This window comes from Manis javanica, chromosome 6, assembly GCF_040802235.1.
Source record: "Manis javanica isolate MJ-LG chromosome 6, MJ_LKY, whole genome shotgun sequence".
Taxonomy (NCBI): domain Eukaryota; kingdom Metazoa; phylum Chordata; class Mammalia; order Pholidota; family Manidae; genus Manis; species Manis javanica.
The window spans coordinates 86,422,462-86,443,363 of NC_133161.1; the positions used below are offsets into that span (position 1 = coordinate 86,422,462).

The 20,902-nt window shown below is 37.8% G+C and overlaps 1 protein-coding gene across 5 annotated transcripts in view; it reads left to right on the forward strand.

Annotated features, from left to right (window-relative positions):
* The window catches only part of FAM185A (family with sequence similarity 185 member A), a 170,543-nt gene that overhangs the window by 111,743 nt on the left and 37,898 nt on the right, over positions 1-20,902 (forward strand). For all 5 annotated transcript variants that reach the window (XM_037012766.2, XM_073238972.1, XM_073238970.1 and 2 more), the window contains 2 exons: positions 1,911-1,977; positions 2,417-2,499. In XM_037012766.2, the coding sequence (XP_036868661.2) occupies positions 1,911-1,977; positions 2,417-2,499 (150 nt within the window). The remainder of the gene's footprint in view (positions 1-1,910; positions 1,978-2,416; positions 2,500-20,902) is intronic.

The following is a 20,902-nucleotide window of genomic DNA, read 5'->3' on the forward strand; positions in this document are numbered from 1 at the left end:
AATTTGACCGGATCTGTACTGTTGGAACTCAACTAGGAGTTGGGAGGGGTGCAAGGTGTAGCACTCCAAAATCTTATGACTATAGACTATCTACAGTTAAAAGAACATATGGGATGTGAACAGATCCCAGAAATGGGCTGCTTTAATTTGTCTGATTTCTCTCAGACGGTTCAAGTACAGTTGGACAATATCCATCATATCATAGACAAATTTTCACAAATGCCTAGGGTGCCTAAATGGTTTTCTTGGCTTCACTGGAGATGGATGGTAATTATAGATTTGCTTTGTTTATGTCACCATATTCCTATTATGTTAATATGTGTGTGCAAATTAGTTAGTAGTTTAAAACCTATACATACTTAAGGTACTCTACAAGAAGATATGTCAAAGAAATAATCAATCCTCCCATGTTTCCTTCCATATGCTACATCTGTAGCTTTTCTTCTTTCTTCCTAATTACAACCCTTAAATAGAATTCGTGCCTCATATCGAATTTACCGAGTATCATAATTCCTCCAGGTGGTAAAGATACCTCAAGACAAGTGCTGGGCATAGAACCCACAGGGCATAAATCTGCAAAGAAGTAAAAAGCTAACCTTTTCAAACAATATGGCTTCTCTCTCACTTACCAACTTTACATTTCTCTGTATGGCCCGGAAGAGGACTGGTAAGCCAGAGACGGGTAAGATTCCTCAAGGGAGGAACAACCTAAGACAGGCACAGTTGCAGGGGGGCCATCAGGTGAGAATTTGGGGATCAACAGAGGTGAGGCTCAGAACCTCACCCCCCCTGCTTTGAGAGAAATCTTCTGCATCCATGGATGTCTTGCTGCCCCTGTCTAGCCTGGATTAATACTTAGTCCATAGGCACACACCTGATCATCTGATCATCTACATTTGCCCTCTTACAGCACTAAACTATGTTTTCTACCTTTATCTTGCATCTACCTACCACTTCAGCATTTTATTAAAAATAAAAATAATAATAATAATAAAGGGAGAAATGTGGGATCAACATATAAATCAAGTACAAAAATCAAACGAATATTCATATTTGACCTGATTGTTTATAGGTCATAATGCGTGATCAAAACCGAAAGTTTCTGTGATGAATGCCCTTGTACTGTTCACCATGTAAGAATTTATTCACTATGTAAGAATTTGTTCACCATGTAAGAACTTGTTTGTTATGCTTCAGAAGATTGGAGACTGATGAGAATTAGACTTGAGATGGATTAGTGATTGTACATTGAGCATTGACCCCCGTATACTGAATTTTATTGTTAACAACCATTTGATCAATAAATATGAGAGATGCCCTCTCAAAAAAAAAAAAAAAAAGACAGCATTTTGCATTTGATCAGTCTCTAAGAAAATGTCTGCCCTTCCCTATTTATTCTATTAATCTGATACTGGGAAGGGATGAGAAGACAAATCCTTTCAGTCAACCTTAGGCTGTGGAGACCTGACTAAAAGCCAGAGTTTATCTTGCCTCAGTCAGTATCTACATATGTGTCACAACATTTCCAGTCCACTTCTTTTTTCTACTGTTACCTAGAAAGTTTATTCAGTTTGTGCTTACATGTCAGTCTTAATTATTTAACAGAAGACTTTAATTATCTGACCTGAATTCCAACATATGTAATTTTATAACACTCGAATAGAGAAAGTTCCTTTAATTTTTTATGTCTGGAAAGTACCATCAAGCCCTAAAAATAGGTAATATAAAAATCATTTTGTGGTTATCATTTAGTTTAGAAGGTGTATTTCCAATAAAAGAGCAACCATTTATGCAAACTAAAAAATATGTAGCTTCTGTCTTGTATTTCTTTACACATAACAAATTATAAAATCACTTTGTTAGGCAATGTCATTAAATGAAATTTTCTGGTTGTCGCTAATGTTTTGCAGAATGTGTCACAAGATTCGCAGAGCCAGAAAGAGTCAGAAAACTCCGTATCTCACCACCTGTTTCCAGGTAAATATTATCTGAATCAATATAAAGAAATCTTAAAAGATCCCTAAACTTACAACTTTATTTTGAAGACACTTCATGTGACTCATGATTCTCTTTGTTAATAAATTCTTATTTATGCCGAACCTAAAAATATAAAAATCTTTAGCTCATTTTATTTTATTTAGTAGTTTGAAAAGAGAACAGATTTTTAAAGGCCTATAGACAGATAATCATCAATAACCGACTTCTTTTCAGTTTAAAAGCTTTATTTCTTCTTCTTTAAAAAATTAATTATACTTTTCAGCCCTTAAATTTTTTATGTGTGGTTTGGCTGTCCCATTTTTCAGTACATTCCTCCCATAAGCTGGCATAACATTCAGATAAGAAATTGACTAATGTGCCTTATAGATGCCATCTTACTGTTTTGCATTCAGAATCACATTTTTTTATAATTCCATAGATATGCTTCCTAGACTAATTGGACAAGACCAGTTTCTTCTCATTACGTGGCCCCAGAGCTGGCTGAGAAAAATACCAGAAATGGTATGTGGGTTTGTCCTTTTTTATAAAATCTCTCTTTGACTTGCAAGACTGGTTTACATTTTATTGGTCTTAAGTACATTTGGACCATAATTGCAAATAATGGATTATGCAAATAACATATCCTGTTTTTTTTCTGTGGTTTACACATATTAGGTCTTTTAATTTTTCAAAAAAATATCCTGATCAAGGAAAAAAGTACTTGAAATTCTTCTTAATTGAAGCCACTGTTTAAATCGTAATTGCTAATTTCATTTAAGAGTTCCATACAACATCCAAAAATAAAATCACTTCATTTGTTCTTCTAGTTTTATTGAAAATGTGGATTCTTTTGCTAGGAACACATTATGTTTTCTATCTATCTCCTCATTTCAAAACAAAGAATAGCCAACCCTGTGGAACTGTCACACGTGGTCTGGGTTCCAAATGTGTAAGCTATTTTATTCATGTTAGAACTGGAACTTAGATATTCACCTCCCACCCACCAGAAACCAAATTGTTTGAACAAAGTTTTAAGTGAGAGATGCAAGATTTGTCTCTTTGCCCTATACTCGATAATAGCTAAGTATGTTCCTTTTTTTTTTCTTTATTCTATGAAGTCAAGTTAGAATTTTTTAAGATAAGCTGGAAATTAAGTGTACTTGCTAAGTATGACATTTAACACCCTATATTCTCTTTTCCTCTTCATTCAAAATCACTAAAAATTAATATTAGTTAATATTAAAATATAATGCCATATTTCATCACTAATTGTTCGTTAAAATGTATGGCCTCAAAATTTAATTAATTGACATCATTAGTCATTAGGTAAATGTAAATCAAGACCACAATGAAATATCACTCCATACCTAATTTAGTTGCATTTAGTTATATAATTATTTTAAGTAGTTAGATAGTGAAGACAGATAATGAAAAGTATTGGTAAGGATGTGAAGAAATTAAGATCCTCATTCATTGTAGATGGGAAGGTAAAATGGTCCAGTCACCGGAAAATAGTCTGGCAGTTCTTCAAAAAGCTAAACATAAAGTTATCATATAACCCAGAAATCCCACTCCTAGGTATATACCCAAGAGAAATGAAAATATATCAACACAAAACTTGTACTTGAATGTTCCTAGTGGCATATTCATAATAGAAAAAAAAGTGAAACAAGCCAAGTGTCCATCAACTGGTGAAAGGATAAATATAATGGATTACATCCCTACAATGGAATATTTTTTTTGATGACAGAGAAGTACTGATGAATACTACTACATAGATGAACATTTATAGGCCATGTATGATTCTACTTATCTGAAAAGTCCAGAATAGGCAAATATATAGCAACATATAGTAGATCAGTGCTTACCTAAGGAGGATGGGTCAGGAATGGGGAAGTTATACTGCTTATCAGAAGGGTTCCTTTTTGGAGTGATGAAGATGCTCTGGAATTAGATTGTGCCAATGGTTGCACAACTCTGTCAGTATACTAAAAATCACTGAGTTGTATACTTTGAATAGGTGAGTTTTATAATAGGTGAACTTTATCTCAATAAAGATATTTATAAACATTGAATTGAGGTAATAGTTATATAACTAAATGCAAATTAGAAATATTTCTACAATGTCCTTTGGTCCAAGGTGAATACAAAAATTGCTCACCCTGGAAGGACAATCTATTAGCAAGACATGGAGCAAGAGATGTCATCATGCTCAGGTACTGGACAAGTCATCGTAAGGGCTTGCTGCTGTAAGCACAGCTTTGTGGCTGAACAGCAGCAAATCTAAGCCAGCCAGAGGAGACAAAGCCTCCACTAAGAACTGCTTTGTGCTGGTTATGGGATGCCAGCTTCTCTGAACAAGTGAAATACTACACTGTTCCAGTCAACAGGATTCATTTTTTAAAAAGTTTTTGACTCAGAAGTTTTTCAGATTAATGACCTAAAGAATATCAGAGCCAGCTAGGTAAAATGTTGGCAGTGTGAGGTTTATAAATTCTCCAAATCAGGAGTTGCTGTTTGAAACAGTGATGGTTCCAACATCTTACAGACTTTTTCATACCCTTAGAAAGTCTTAAATCTCAAATCTTGGTAAAATTCATTTATTCTTAATTCATCATTCATTTGATAAATATTTGATCAGGCTCTGGGATAGAAACTGGGAGTATAAAGGTCAATAAAGGCCAGTGTTTGCTCTCAAGAAGCCCCTCATCTGGCATGGAAGGCAGACATGTGCAATGGATCATTACAACCCCAGTGAAAGGTAAATCCTGTGCATAGTGGTGGTTCCACAGAGGGACGATGAGGCCAGGATGTGGCCTGGGAAGACTGTGTGGGAGAGAGTTGTGAGTGAGGCAGTAAGTTACCAGAAAAACTGTGGAGGAAAGGACACTGTAGGCAGAAGGAACAGAATCACAAAAACATTAAGGAATAAAACAGTATGGCATGTGTGGGGTGCTATGTAGCATGGCACGAATAGATTTAAAACAGATTTTCAGAAAATAATCTGAAACACTGGCCCAAGAATATCTCTTAAGGAAGAAACTCTGGGGTTTTGATTTGCCTTGGTTTGGTTTATTACCTTGTTATCATTATTGCTTGGGATAAAAGTCCTGGGGATTGGCTGGTGCCAAACTTTTACTTCTGGGAAGGGTGAAAACAGGAGAGTTTCCAACAGGGGAAAATAAGACAAAAATGAGGAATGAGAAACCACCAAGATGGAGTGCCTGGATCTCAGTGGGGCAAAGGGCAGGTAGGCACTTACTTTTCAGAACTTGTAACTTCATGAAAATATAGATCCTTCATCTCTTTCAGGCCAGCCAAATTCATGAATGCTTTGCAGGAAAGGTTTTGGTTTTATTTTCCTGAAGTTTAAGAGGGGACTAAATGGTAATTAGGTGAAGCACAGAGGAACACAGCTGGTATGTAGGAGCCTGGAGAAGTCCCCAGGATTGCAGGTAGTATGAGAATATGAGACCCAGGAGCTCACAAGAATCTGGGAGCACTATGCTTCTTCATGAGCCACGGAATTGAGGGACTTTGATATGAGGGGCCCAGGAGTCCCTAGTAATTGGTTTATACTCTAGCTCTGGTATCAGGTCCATTGAAGGAAGTCAAGATTCAAAAGGAAGCTAGCACCAAATCACATGAGCCTTTTACGTTATTCTAAGGAATTTGGACTTCATCCTATGCCACATTTCCATCTCTACGGATAGAATTTTGGTACATAAGTGACCATGATGCAAAAAAGAACAAGGATGTATTTCAAGAGAGCTGTAGGGACCACAGAGCAGGGAGTGATTGCTGCCACTTGGATGGAGAGGTGGCAGTTGAGAAAAGACTTTAGTGAAGGAAGGAGAATTTGAGTTAAGCCTCAAAAACAGAGTAAGAGTTTGACAAGTGAAGTAATAACTGTTTCAGGCTGAAGAAACGGCATTAACAGTCTTCATTTGGAAAGTTTGAGTTATTTGGAAGTAGTTCAGTTTGGGGTCACTGAGGGTAGTGGGAGGAACACTGAACACTGCCAGGAACAGATACAAGTATGGGAGACATTTCAGAGCACACAAATCCTTGAAAACTATTCCTTTTTTCCCCCAGTTTTACATCTGGAACTGTTTAGCTGATGTAGATGGACATTAGCAGCAAACTAGTTACCAGATGTTAGAGTGGTAGGTGTGTGTGCGTACTTACTATACAGCTGAGTATATCAGCAGGCTTAGAATATCATCAACACAAAAATATAAAACATCCCTGCCCTTCTCTGTATTTTGAAAATAGGCAAATCCACAGAAAGTTTCAAAAAATGGTACAATGAGCACCTATATTCCCTTTACCTAAATTCACCAATCATAAATATTTTGCCACATTTACTTAATTGCTCTTTGTGTATGAACATACATAGTTTTATTAATACATATATGTATGAAAAAATATATATATATTTCCCCAAAGCATTTGAAAATAAGTTTCAGATATCATGATGGTTTCCCTTAAATATTCTGTATATATCTCCTAAGGAATAAAGACATTTTCCTATGTAACTATATAGAATTTTGATACTATGTAGTATTATGTATATACAGTACTTTGATTCCTAAAATTAACAATAGTACCATACTACCTAATACGAAGTCAATATTCAAGTGTTTTTCATTCAGAACCCAGAGTTCATGCATTGCATTTGGTTGTCATGTCTCTTTAGCTCTTTTTTTTTCCTTTAAATTTTGTCTTTTAAGACATTGACTTTTAAAGCTCCCAGGCCAGCCATTACGTAGATTGTTGCACATTCTGGGTTTGATTGATCCTGATGGTCAGATTCTAGGTAAACATTCTTGCAAGAAAACTACTTAGATTCTGTTGCATCCCATTAGGAGGCACATATGTGAGGTTGTCCCACTATTTTTGATACTAGTGAGTCACTTGATTCAGGTGGTAACTACAGATCTCTTCCTTAGAGGTATTCCTTTTTACTTAATAGATAATCCCTGGTGTGATTCTCCAAGACCTCATGAATACCCAACAACCTTTCAGTCAATGGTTTCAGCGTCAATTAGTGATCCTTGCCTAGATCTCACTGGGAGTTGCAAAATGCTGATTTTTCTAATTCTATCCTTTATATTATACTTAATAGCTGGTATTAATTTAATCCTTTTCTATCATCCTTTCCCTTTAATTCTGCTGAATATTTTGGGAGATGCTTTGAATTAGGTTATTTTAGACATAACAACTAATTACCCTGATGAATTTTTGTGATATATATTAACAATCTTTTAATTTTCCCAAGTTCCTGTCAGGCACGTTTACAAAAAACATGTTTATGTTTTGATTGGTGTGATTATGTTATTTGTTGGCCAAAGATGACACACTGAGGAAAACAAAACACCAGTATTTTGCCACATTGTAAGGCTGAACATTTGGTCATATTTTTAAAATAAACCAACCATGTTTTATATATGAAATTGAAGTGAATGAAGCCTTATAAAACAGAACTTAACATTCTGAAAGTAACATTTATTCTTTAAAATTTGCACATGGCTTTTTTTTGAGACACTTTTTAGAAAAAGTCTGGAAAGATGGGCTAGGCATTATGGAATATTAACATAGAACAAAATGTCATTTATCTGACAGCCATATTGCTACAAATCAGCCTTGGTTATAGTGTGTTTCAGTTTGGAAAATCTCAACACCTTAATACAGACACACCAGAACACTAAAGAAGCAAAAATAAACTATAATCTGCATGTGATTAAAGAAACAGTCTCTTGAAAAAAATCTACATAAGATTGCATAGTTTGTTCAACTTTTAATTCATTTTTCTTGAATAGTCTTTATAAGGAGTATATTGTGGGTTTTCAAAATTAAAATACTAGAACAAACCACTCTTCCATTATAGTGAGATAAGCCATTGTAAAGGTATGAAGAAAATATGAAAATATGAGAAATAATTAACTACTACATTATAATAAGGAGTTCTTACAAATTGGCACAAGTTTTGAGCCCCCAATATATGAATGAGTAAAGAATCCGAATGGAAGAATCACAAAAGAAGAACTAAAACTGCAATGATAAGCAAACATACAGAAAAATTATTAATATTACTAGAATTTTTAAAAATGCAAAGTCAAATAATAATATTTTAATTCCTATCTACTTTTGTTGAAATTGAAAGCAATCATTGGTGAATGAGTGTAAGGCTATACTTAAGGTATCACTGATGGCAATGAAAATTGCTACAATCCATCAGGAAAAAGAAAGTGGCTAATACACCAACAAAATGTCCTGTTCAAATGAAGGGAAAATTTGAGGGAAATAACAAGGTTTATAAAAACTTTAGGGCAGGCTGCTTATCTTATTCCTGTTTTTATACTCAAACCTAAAATTGCTGCCTTAAATATAGTAGGAACTATATAATTATGTTTCAGAAGAAAGAAGAAAAGTATAAAGAAAAGAATGAATGTGTGAATGAAATTTTTCAATGTTTGTGAAAAATAACAGTATAACTTGGAAAAAATACATGAGTCCATTATTAGGCCTTCTTGTACATCAACAAAAGAATTATATAAAATATTAACACCATGCTTAACTCCTTTCACAGACCCAGAACAGTTCTGGGTAGTTCACTACCTGTTACAAACAATCTACACCAGCAAAAAAGTACCAATATTCAAGCAAAATATTAAGCTATGCATATCAACATTTACATGTATACAGAAAGGTGAGCAATATTGTTTAACAAAAATTGATAATAGAAACTTCCCTATCTTCATATTACTTGATCCGTCTGTGAAGTTCTACCTTACCGACAATCTACTGTTTTTTGAAACATGACTTCCCTTGGTTTTTAAGACATCCCAGGACATCCCTCTGAACTCTTTCCTCCCCTGCCCCTCTCGAGGTTCATTTTCAGTCTCCTTTGTAGGTGTTCCCTAGGCCTTTGAACTTGATCTCTCTTCTCTCTCATCCATGGCTTCAACCACTTGAACCATCTCTGCATTTAGCCCAGATCTCTCTACTAAGCTTCAGATCTTATTTCCTAATTGAAAATTAGATGCTTCAATGTGCCATAAACAACTCAAACTCAGCACTGGTATTTTCAGAGGACTAATAATCAAACTGGAAACAAAGTTTTAGTGGGTTCTTCCTACTCTTCCTGCTAGCTTCAGTAAGGAATCTGGTTAAAGGTGAGTGGCTCATGATGGACTTTTCTTTCATGTAAGTATATTGCTTCTTTCTCTGCATTTTGCAACTTTTAGGACCCTGTTTATAGGGCTTAGATTTCCTAAGATATTATATCTGTACAATTTCCTTAGAATACAAGATATTAGAAAACATTCTATGAAATAAAATGGAATGGGGTACCCAGGAGTCTAGGATGACTGAGAACTCTGATGTAATATTGGGTGTTTAGATCATAGGACAGCTAAAAAGAACAAATGATCCCTGACAGTCAGCAAAGATAAGAAGCCTCCTTTCATGTCGCTTTTCTTTTTCTCTTTTGGAGGATGAAATGAGATGTAAGTTGTGATAGAGGGGATAGAACTGAGGGGAGATTGTTGAAAATGATGTTAGTTTTCTGGTTGTGATAATGCTTGGACTGGAATATACCTAATTCCTATGAGGCCCTGCCCAAAATACTGAGGAACAAATAAAAACAAAGCAAAAATTCAAGATTCCAAAAGTCAAATGGGTATCTTCTTTTTGTCACCCAGAACCAAAGGGTCCTACAAGGTAGAGAGCTGTGTCCCAGTCCTGGAATTAAACATGTTTAAAATGGGATTCAGCATCTTTTCTCCAAATCGTAATTCCTCTCATACCTTTTCCTGGTTAATGGTGCCACAATGTCCACAGATGACCAAGTAAAAATCTGAGCACCATCTATGTCTTCTTCCCTTCTCTCTGTTCCTCATATCCAGCCAATCACCAAGCCCTATCTCTATATATCTACACAGCTCTCCTAAATATCTCTCATACATCTCCCTTCTGCCACCACTATCAAAACCTCATCATTTCTAGCTGTCATTGCAATAGCTCACCCTTCCTTAAATAGATCTTCCTTATTATGTTTCTGTACACAAATCTGTGTAAATCCTATGCAGGATTCTTCAGTGACTCCCATTTCAGACAGCATGTAGTCTGAATTGTTTTCCATGACACCCAAGGCCATTCACATTCTGCCTTCCACTTCTTTCTCCAGCCTCATATCCTGCCACATGCCTTATTTTCTTGGGCTGGCAATACAAGGTCACCTGTGGATCTCCAACAAATAACCCTCTGTCATGTCTCCATGCCTCCCCACCTGCTTCTTCCTCCACTGAGAATGTCCTTCTCTTCTTTTTCTTGCAAACACCTACTGAAGCTTTCAGTTGCATCTGAAAAGCTGAAAAGCCTCACCTGACTCCTCCACAGACATAAGCACATACTTGCCAACTCATCCGTGCTGCCAAGATGCAGTATATGTGCCAGGAATCATGTCTCCATCACAGTAAATATACCTCATTATGTTATAATTCAAATAAATCATTGCCAAGATGTATTGAGTGCCTACTGTGTGCTAGGCACTATGGTAAGCAGTTTGCATTCATTATCTTATTTAATCCTCACAACCCTATGAGGAAAGTAACATTATAATCACTGTTTTAAGAAAGGGAAATAGAGTCAATTAATATATGATAAAGGAGACATGGATATACAATGGGGAAATGATAGCCTCTTCAACAATTGGTGTGGGCAAAACTGGACAGCTACATGCAAGAGAATGAAACTGGATTATTATCTAACCCCATACACAAAAATAAACTTAAAATGGATCACAGACATGAATGTAAGTCATGAAACCATAAAACTCTTAGAGGAAAACATAGGCAAAAACCTCTTGAGTAATAAATATGGGTAACTTTTTCCTGAACGCATCTCCTCGGGCAAGGGAAACAAAATAAAAAATGAACAAATGGGATTATTTCAAGCTAAAAATCTTCTGTACAGCAAAGGACACCATCAGCAGGACAAAAAGTCTTCCTACAGTATGGGAGAATATATTTGTAAATGACTTATCTGACAAGGGGTTAACATCTAAAATATATAAAGAATTCACATGCCTCAAGACCCAAAAAGCAAATAACCTGATTAAAAAATGGGTGGAGGATATGAACAGACACTTTTCCAGAGAAGAAATTCAGATGGCCAACAGGCAAATGAAAAGATGCTCCACATCACTAATTATCAGGGAAATGCTAGGTAAAACCACAATGAGATATCACCTCACACCAGTTAGGATGGCCAACATAGAAAAGACTAGGAACAACAAATGCTGGCAAGGATGTGGAGAAAGGGGAACCCTCCTACATTGCTGGTGGGAATGTAAACTAGTTCAACCATTGTGGAAAACAGTATGGAGGTTCCTCAAAAAACTCAAAATAGAAATACCATTTGACCCAGGAATTCCACTCCTAGGAATTTACCCAAAGAAAACAACTCAGATTCAAAAAGACATTTGCACCTCTGTGTTTATCACAGCACTATTTACCATAGCCAAGAAATGGAAGCAGCCTAAGTGTCCATCAGTAGATGAATGGATAAAGAAAATGTGGTACATATACACAATGAAATACTATTCAGCCATAAGAAAGAAACAAATCCTACAATTTGCAACAACATGGATGGAGCTAGAGGGTATTATGCTCAGTGAAATAAGTCAGGCAGAGAAAGACAAATACCAAATGATTTCCCTCATTTGTGGAGTATAACAACGAAGCAAAACTGAAGGAGCAAAATAGCAGCACACTCACAGACTCCAAGAAGGAACTAGCGGTTACCAAAGGGGAGGGGTGAGGGAGGGGTAAGGGGAGAGAGGGAGAAGGGGATTGTGGATATCATGATTGGTGCACATGGTGTGGGGGTGGTCCCAGGGAAGACAGTGTAGCTCAGAGAAGACAAATAGGGGCTCTGTGGCATCTTACTACAATGATGGACAGTGACTGCAATGGGGTATGGGGGGGCTCGATAATAAGGGTGAATGTAATAACCACATTGTTTTCTTGTGAAAACTTCCTAAGAGTATATATCAATGATACCTTAATTTAAAAAAATGAGAGAAATAAAAGTTAAACTGCCTAAATTGACAAGTTTTTACAACCTGATAAAAAATCATAATGTTATTACAGATAAAAAAAAAAGGAGGGGGGGAAATAGAGGCTGAGAGAGGTTAAGTTACTTGCCCTAAGTCTCATAGTGGAGTAGCATCAGCAAAGATGTGAACCCACACTCTGAAATACCTTAAGTAACTCAACCATGTAGTGTTGTTACTCTTGTTGTTTTGCCACTAGACTATACCTTGAGACCAGGACTGTGGCTGTAAATTTAGCACTCCCAGAACCTAGCAGAGTGTTTGACACACAGTAGATAATAAATATTTGTGAATGGATGAATAGTTAGTAAAATTACCTGTTTTTATGGACACAATCTTCTCATCTTGCTGGAATACTCTCAGAATTCTTGGATGGAATCTATTTCCCTTTGCACTTACCTGAATCAGTGTTTGTATTTCATACATTTCTTTCTGAAAGATCTGCTCTGTTTGGTGCTGCCTACCACATTCTTTTAAGAATAAAGAACAAAATTACACTTGGAAAGTGTACACTTGGAAAAATACACTTGGAAATTCAATCAATACATCCTCTTTCTAAAATCACTAATCACACTATCTTGAACAGTGTCCTTGAAAATATATTAACCTCACAAGTGATTTCCCTTTCATACTCTCATTAGCAGTTACAATTTCATAAAAATTATTCACCTTTTCTTTACAATTATTTTTGTTTATTTCCAGTTATTTCATTGTTTGAATTTTGTAAACATATTTCTTTTTAAAATGCATCAAGCTGTCTGATCTAATTTACACCTGCAAGTCTAAAGAAAAGCTGGTTTTGGTTAATGCACAGAAATAGGTCCTCTCTATGTTTATGGAGGGAAGGAGAATCAACATGTCTGTTACCTACAAACAGAGCAATTCGCCTTGAGATTGCTTGCCTTCTCCTTGATGAGACGAGGGTTATGCCACCAAAGATTCTCCTTGAGGAAGGGACAAGCTTCAGGTGGTCACTTCTTTTTGCAGCATTTTTAATAGGCAATTTGCTGAAGACAATTGACTGAAACCTCTGTGAGGAAAACCACTATTGCTAATTATGAAACCAGTAGATTCATATAAGGCCACTGGCTAGAGAGAAGGGCCTGGAAAGGACTAAGCGGAAGTCCAGCCCCACATGAAAAAATACAATAGGGCTGACTTCTTGTTACATGCCTTTTGAAAATCCAAGGCAAAACTGTTTGTTTCCAGTTACCATGCTTCCTTTTATCTCCCATCCGTTCTGTTCTTGAATCCCTAGTGATTTCATGTGTTTCCTGCTTTAGAGGTTTTGCTTCACTGAACCTCAAGCTTTATTTGTGTGTGTGTTCCATGCAGATGGGTGGTCTCTTGAATGTGTATGATCAGATTAAGACATGCAGCTGTAAGCACTTCCACTCCAGCTCAGAGCATAGCTGAGAAAACGTAGCCTTTAAAGACGCCTTAAGTGTTTAGTTGAGAGGAAGGAAATGGTACCAGATCCATTCATTCACTCACTTGCTGACTCACTAGTGATCAAATACTTTGTGTGCCTCTTATGTACTAGGCATTATGCTAGGCATCAAAGAGGTGGGCTGTTCTAGCCCTGCCCCCAAGAAGCTCGTAGTACTGTAGAAGACAGGCATGGAAGAAACATTAAAATATAATGAGCTGATTGCTTTAGTGGGGGCATTATAAAGTACAGTGAAAACACGAGACAGGGAGATCCTAAGCCTGCCCAAGAATTCAAGGAGAGTTTCACACAGCTGAAATTGAGGGATGAGCAAGAATTCACTAAGTAGACAAGGGGAGACAGTGTTTCAGACAGAGGGAATAACTTGCAGAGATGGAAAGGCAAGGAGAGCATGACATGTTGGAGGAACCATAGAAGAGTCAGTTCTGTTTCTCTGGAGCTGAAGATGAGAAGTGGGAGTCAGCTGGAAATGGGACTATAGAGGTAGGCAGGCGCCACCTCAGGAAGAGTTTGGTTCTCTACCCTAGACTGTTTAGACTTACACTGTAAGCAAAATGGAACTCCTGAAGAAACCTGAGCAAGGAAGTGATAGGTTCAGATTTACATCCTGGAAGGTCACACTGCAGCAGAGAGGAGAATAGATTCGAGGGCAGTGATACTTAAGGCAAGAGAGGTTAATAAGGAGAAGTAGTGCTTGAACTATGGCAGTGGCAACAGGCTGGAGGGGAGACAAGGGGACAGATATAAGACACATTTGGACTACACCAATGATTATTAAGGTTCTCACATTGGCTCTCTTCTATGTATATTATTTACTCATAGAGTTTTATTTTTTGGCTAGAAATATCTGAAACTACATGACCTTATAACATACACAATGAAAATTAGCATAGAAACCACATGCCAGTATTCAGCTATGATTACTTTGTTTTTGTCATAAATTTGAAAATAATTTGTGTGCTACCAATAATTCAAGAGCCATTATTACTGTGAGGCCATCTAAATAGATAATACACCTCTAGGGAACTCTGCTCTAATGTGGCAGAGATAAGACATTAGAGATAAGACAGTACATTAGAAACTAAAGAATGCTATCTTGCTTGGAAAAACATCTAGAAACATTAATATCACCATGTGATTTATATTTTCTTAAAGTAACAATGCATCAATAAAATAAAACCCATTGATACTGTCTTGAGGTGATCTAGATTGACAAGTATGATTTTCTAATAATTATGGACAGTATTACTAATATTTATTACAGATAAAATTATGTCAAAAAATCATAAAAGATACTATGAGCTTATGTCAAGATGCTGTAGTTAGTGTCATGATCATCAGTGATTACTTGATGCACTTCCTAGGCACATAAAGAATAGAAGGAGGAGCATCCCAGGCAGAAAGTACAACATGGATAAAGGTCCTGAGGTAGGAAAAATTTGGCTTGAGGAGCTACAAGAAGGTCAAGGGAATGAGAGGAAAGGGAATGAAAGGAGCAGGAGCAGGAGGTGATATCAGAAGGGTAGGCAGGAATCTGTTTAATAAATGGTAAATGTTCTCTCAAATTTTAGTCTTTCCTTGATTTAATTTCTCTGCTTTAGTAGACCCTGTTGGTTATTCCCTCAACACTCCACACATGACTACACTCACCTGGTTCTCTTAAAACCTTCTTCATCTTCCTTCTTAGTCTCCATCATGGATTCATCTTCTTCCCACTCCTTAAACATCAGTGTTCTGTTGTGTTCTTCTTGGGTACACATTTCTCCTCACTCCTCACACTCTCTCTGAGGATCTTAGCCACATTCACATCTCCATGCTGATGATTCCCATACCTGAATCTCCCTTCAGGTTTTCTCTCTCAAGCCTTGGTCTGAATATCTCACACATTCTCAGTTTGATAAAACTGATATCACCTTTCTCTCAAATCCTCTTTCTTTTCTTACATTATCTATTGTTTTTAAGGTAGGAGCTCCATCCACTCAAAGTCAAACTTTTGGAATCACTTTTATCCTTCCACCCCCCTCACGCCAAGGTCCTCATCTTCCACAACTAATCAGTCAACAAGTTATTTCAGTTTTACCTCCTAAGTATTCTTGAATATGTTCTTTTCATGATAGTTCTGGCCTCTGACCTAACTCAAGAACTCCCCATCTCTTTCTTAAATTACTAAAATACCTCTCACTCATCTCTCTGCCATCAGTCTTTCTCCCCTCCGATCTATTCCCCAGAAAACAACCTAAATAATCTATATAAAGTGGGTTCCTCTTTCATTACACCTGCCATACCACATTTAAATTACCTATACTTACCCTTCCAAATTGGGCTGCAAGGAATAGGTCTTATTCATATTTGGTAACCCTTGAGCTCAGCATTTTTTCCTTCTTTCAGTGAATATTTATCAAGCATCTACTATCCCTGTTCCCCCCACACCCCACACCCCAGGATTTTAGGAAAACAGCAGTGAATAAAACAAAGTCTCAGTCTTCATGGGTCTCACATCCTAGTGAAGGGACTCTAGAAAATTGCCTAAAAAATAGGCATTCAAGGTCTAGTATCCATAATGAAAATTTTTGAAATCAGGCAAATGAAAGAGTCTTTTTAAACCACTGTCTAAGTACACAGTTTGGAACATTTTTCTGACTCATTTGTCCTTTAAACAACAAATATGGCAGTGACTAAGGCAACTTAAGCAACAGATTGAACTGCTCTAACTGTGGATCCTGTAGTCTTTAGGAAACAATTCTCCTAACTAGTGGAAAATATTTCCTACATACATGGAGATATAACCTCATATTCAGACAGCCCTCTGGGGTAGGAGGGAATGAATAACATCACTTAATTAGACATTAAGAAAAGCTGTAGAAGATTAAACACTTTTATAGATACTTTAAGGTATCATCACATTAGTAAGCTATTCCCCTCCCCTCCCTTAGAAGCCCTGTTCTCTTTATATTAGAAGAGGAAAATTGATGTATTTCCTCTTTCCCTACAGTGTGCTTATTAACTTCCTTATATTGGTTTCAGGTGTATAACATAGTGATTGAACAATTATACATTATGAAATACATGATAACACAAGCTACTTTTCCCTTAACCACACTCTCCCCTAGTGACCTTTTCCATCCAATGGTTTTACTTTTAAAAATAAATTTATATTGGGGTCTGTACAATAAGATGCACACACCTTAGTGTACAGCTTGATGAGCTTTGACATGTGTATACACTCATATAACTATTAACCAGATCAAAATATCAAGAGTCTCACTAATACCTAGAAAACTTCTTTAAAAACTTTTATTCAAGGATGATACATTAATCACTATTTTCTACAAGGGGATTGACTGAGGACAATAAAACTATTATAAGAAACATATACAGTTTGAAATAACTGTGTTCTTTTTGCTTTCCCCATTAAGTTAGCTGTCTCAATGAAAAATCTTTCTAGTTTCTAAGTATCTGTAGTTTTGCCTTTACTGATTAACTTCCTTAGGAGTTTCCATGGTTTTCGGAACACAAAGCCCCTCCACCACCTACAAACATAAAAGGCTTTTCTACCTCTGAGGAGTGAATTTCAGTGATCCCTGAGTATTTCCTGAGCTCTCTACATATCGATAAAGCTGTCTTACAGGTGATTCAGACATGCCTGTTTTCCCAGCCTTCAGCAAACCTGCTCCTCCCAATGTGGAAGGGGCACATCTCAGTAAGGGACCCTGCTGTTCACACAGATGCTCAGGCCCAAATCTGGCCTCATCAATGATTACATCCCTCCTCTCTTTACCCCCATACTCAGTCTGTCTCCATTCACCTGGGATTCTTCCTCCTAAATGTTTCTCAAATCTGACTTTGCTCCAGTCCTACTGCCATCTCCCTGGCTTTGGCCCTAATGCACACCCTCATAACTTCTCACTTGAATTACTGCTTTATAATTAGTCACTAGTTAATCTATTATTCCTACGTCTCTCCAGCAGATAGAGTGATCTTTTTGAAATTTCATTCTGATGGTGTTACTGTCTAATTGACAATGTTGAATGTCCTTCCATTGCCTCTGTGTGGCTTCTGGGTCCCTTATGCCCTGGTGCCTGCCTAACTCTCAGACATAATCTCTCACCACTTTATTCATGATCATACCCAAGCCATGCCCAAATGTGCAAATTTCTTTGATGCCAGCATACTTTTAAACCTCTGTATCTTTGTTCAGGCAGATTTTTTGGCTCATTACATACCCCTTCTCCTTCTCTTGGAAAAGGAGGTCTTCCCTGACTCTGTGACCCAGGTTGTTTCCCTTCTCTTTGTTTCACACACCCTTCACACTTTGGAACCACTTGCTCCATGCCTGACTTCCACCAGAATTAAGTACTAACAGGAAGGGCCATGTCTGTTTTGTTCATTCCAGCATCACCAGCACTGAGCACAAGGTAATCAGAATAAATATTTGTTAACTAAATGAGTAGTGTGATTATAACTCACTATTGAAAAGAATTGAGAATAAGTATAATTAATAAACATAAACCTTTTTTCCCCAAAAGCCCAGCAGTCACATTTAATCTCTCAAGGGTCAACTATCCTGTTACATTCCAGGATGTTATATCTGACATTCTAAAATATAAATCTCAAATGCTAAGTCTTTAGCCAAATTTGCACTTCATCAGATTTACAATCCACGCTGGTGTTAAGGTGCACAAATTGATATCTGGGGTTTAGCTGCCCAAGTCTTTTTTTTTTTAATATCTTAAACTTTTTTATTTTTGCATAATAAAATAACAAAATTTAACATTCAATTAGAGCCAAATCATTATTTCAAATCTGTTGGTATCCTGTGAGTTTGGCTTTTAACATAATCTGCTTGACATACCACAGGAGGATATGGTACTGTGTGTTCACTTTAAGATACTACCAATTTTTTTTTATGGTATCATTAATATACAATTATATGAGCAACATTGTGGATATTAGATTCCCCCCATTATCAAGTCCCCACCACATACCCCATTACAGTCACTGTCCATCAGCATAGTAAAATGCTATAGAGTCACTTCTCTGTGCTATACTGGCTTCCCTTTGCCCCCCCCCCCCATATTATGTGTGCTAATCATAATGTGCCCAAGTCATTTTAATTTGACTCTTTAAGATTAGTTTCCACAGCTGTTGTAGTACTGTACTGTCAATAATCTGCCTTTTAGATCAGCATTTAACTGATCTGGAGGAAGAAAACAATGATCTCCAGAAGACTTATTTTTCAATAATTTAGTAGAAAAGAGCTAGCGTTCTTCCCCATAGAGGTCCATTTGTTGGCTGAGTCATTGTGTATTTTCCTCGGTTCTTGTCCCCTGCCATGATGGAGAATTGAAGGGCAGAGACACAGTAGTGAAGCAGAGTAAAAGTTTTACTTAAAGTTACTTAGAGAGAAAGTGCAGGTGACCTCAGAGAGAGAGGAGCATCCTGAAAGATTGGGAAAAGTTAAAATTCACACTCAGAAAGTACAGGTGACCTCAGAGAGAGGAGTGCCCTGAAAGGTTGGAGAGAAAGAGTTTGATAGGTTATACACTTAGAAAGTGTGGGTGACCTCAGAGAGAGGAGCACCCTGAGAGGTCGGGGGTTCCCCTTTTTAAGGATTTTCTTCAGGAATGTGACAAAGGGCTAGTGGTGTGGACTTAAGTGGTCTCAAGTATCTTTGATGAGAAATTACGTTTCTTATCAGTCGCTAGGTAATTCTGCAAAATTAGCTTAACACAAGGTATTTACTGCTTTGGTCCCCTCCCAGGATAGCAGCTTCCTGGTTTGGGAGCATATCAATCAAGACTGTCTTCCCTTCCTCCAAGGTGGGCTGAGTTAATTGTTTGCTAAAGAATATGTTAAGAATCTTTCTGAGGGAGTGGCTCAAGATGGTGGTGTGAGTAGGGTGGCGAAAATATCCTCCCAAAACCATATATATTTTTGAAAATACAGCAGATACTACTATTACTAAAAGAGAGAACAGAAGATACAGTACAACAGCCAGGCTACATCTACATCTACAAGAATTCAGCACCTTACGAAGGGGGTAAGATACAAAGCCGTGACCCAGCAGGACCCGAGCACTCTCCCCACCCCAGCTCACCAGCGGGAGGAAAGGAGTTAGAGTGGGGAGGGAGTGGAAGCACAGGACTGCTAAATAGCCAGCCCTAGAAATCTGCACTGGGAGCACAGACACACATCACATGGTGCACTGGATATTAGAGAAATAGAAAAGTAAAATCCAAAACAGAGACTGTGGGTGGGTCCCCACAGCCAGCTCCCCTGGGAAAAAAGAAAAACTGGTGCTTTAAAAGTCTTAAAGGGACAAGGGTTTAACAGGAGGACAAAATCATCCTGGTGTGCTCAGCCCAGCAGACTGGGAATCTAGAGGAACTTCAGGTGCCCTAACCCTCTGGGTGGCAATGCAGCTCCAAAGCCCCTCACAGTGATAAGCAGCCTGCTGTTCATTACCCCCTGCCAGCACTGCAAGCAAACTGGCTGGCTCACCATTGCTGCTGACCAGCCAGGGAGCAGGCCTGCCCACAGCAACCACACAGAGTCATCTCCCAGCATGCAGCTAATTGGGCCAGACCCAGAGGATGCGGTCAGTGTGCAGCTGCCCGGCACAGGCAGAGGAAGCTGGCGCAAGGTCTGGAAGGCAAGAAGGGGTGCCATTCTCACAGGAGAACAGACCAGGCATGCCAGCAACCCACCGCAGTGCCCTAGGCTAACCCAAGGGCTGCCCTGCCCATGGCAGCTCAGGAGATTAACCAAGGGACTGCTCTGTCTGTGCAGGAAACCAGCACAGCAGTGGAGAAGGGCAAGGTGACCAGCAAACAGGAAGGGACTTTGTTCTCCCAGCTGACACATGCACCATCTGCCGGTGATCAATTCTATCACCATGAAAAGTCAGAAGAATCTGGCCCAGTCAAAAATCACTCAAACCCAGAGAGAGGGCCTGGCGAGATAGATATAACCAATCTTCCTGAAAAAGAATACAAAATAAAAGTCATAACCATGCTAATGGACCTGCAGAGAAATATGCAAGAGGTAAGGGATGAAGTCCGGAGGGAGATAACAGAAATGAAACAATCAACAGAAGGACTTAAGAGCAGACTGGATGAGCTGCAAGAGACTCTTAATGGAATAGAAATCAGAGAACAGGAATACAGAGAAGCTGAGGCAGAAAGAGATAATTGGATCTCTAGGAATGAGAACTGTGTGACCAATCCAAATGGAAAAATATTTCATTATAGGGGTACCAGAAAAAGAAGAGAGAGAAAAAGTGATAGAAAGTGTCTTTGAAGAAATAATTGCTGAAAACTTCCCCAAGCCTAATTTTCGTCAGTCTCCAATCTTCT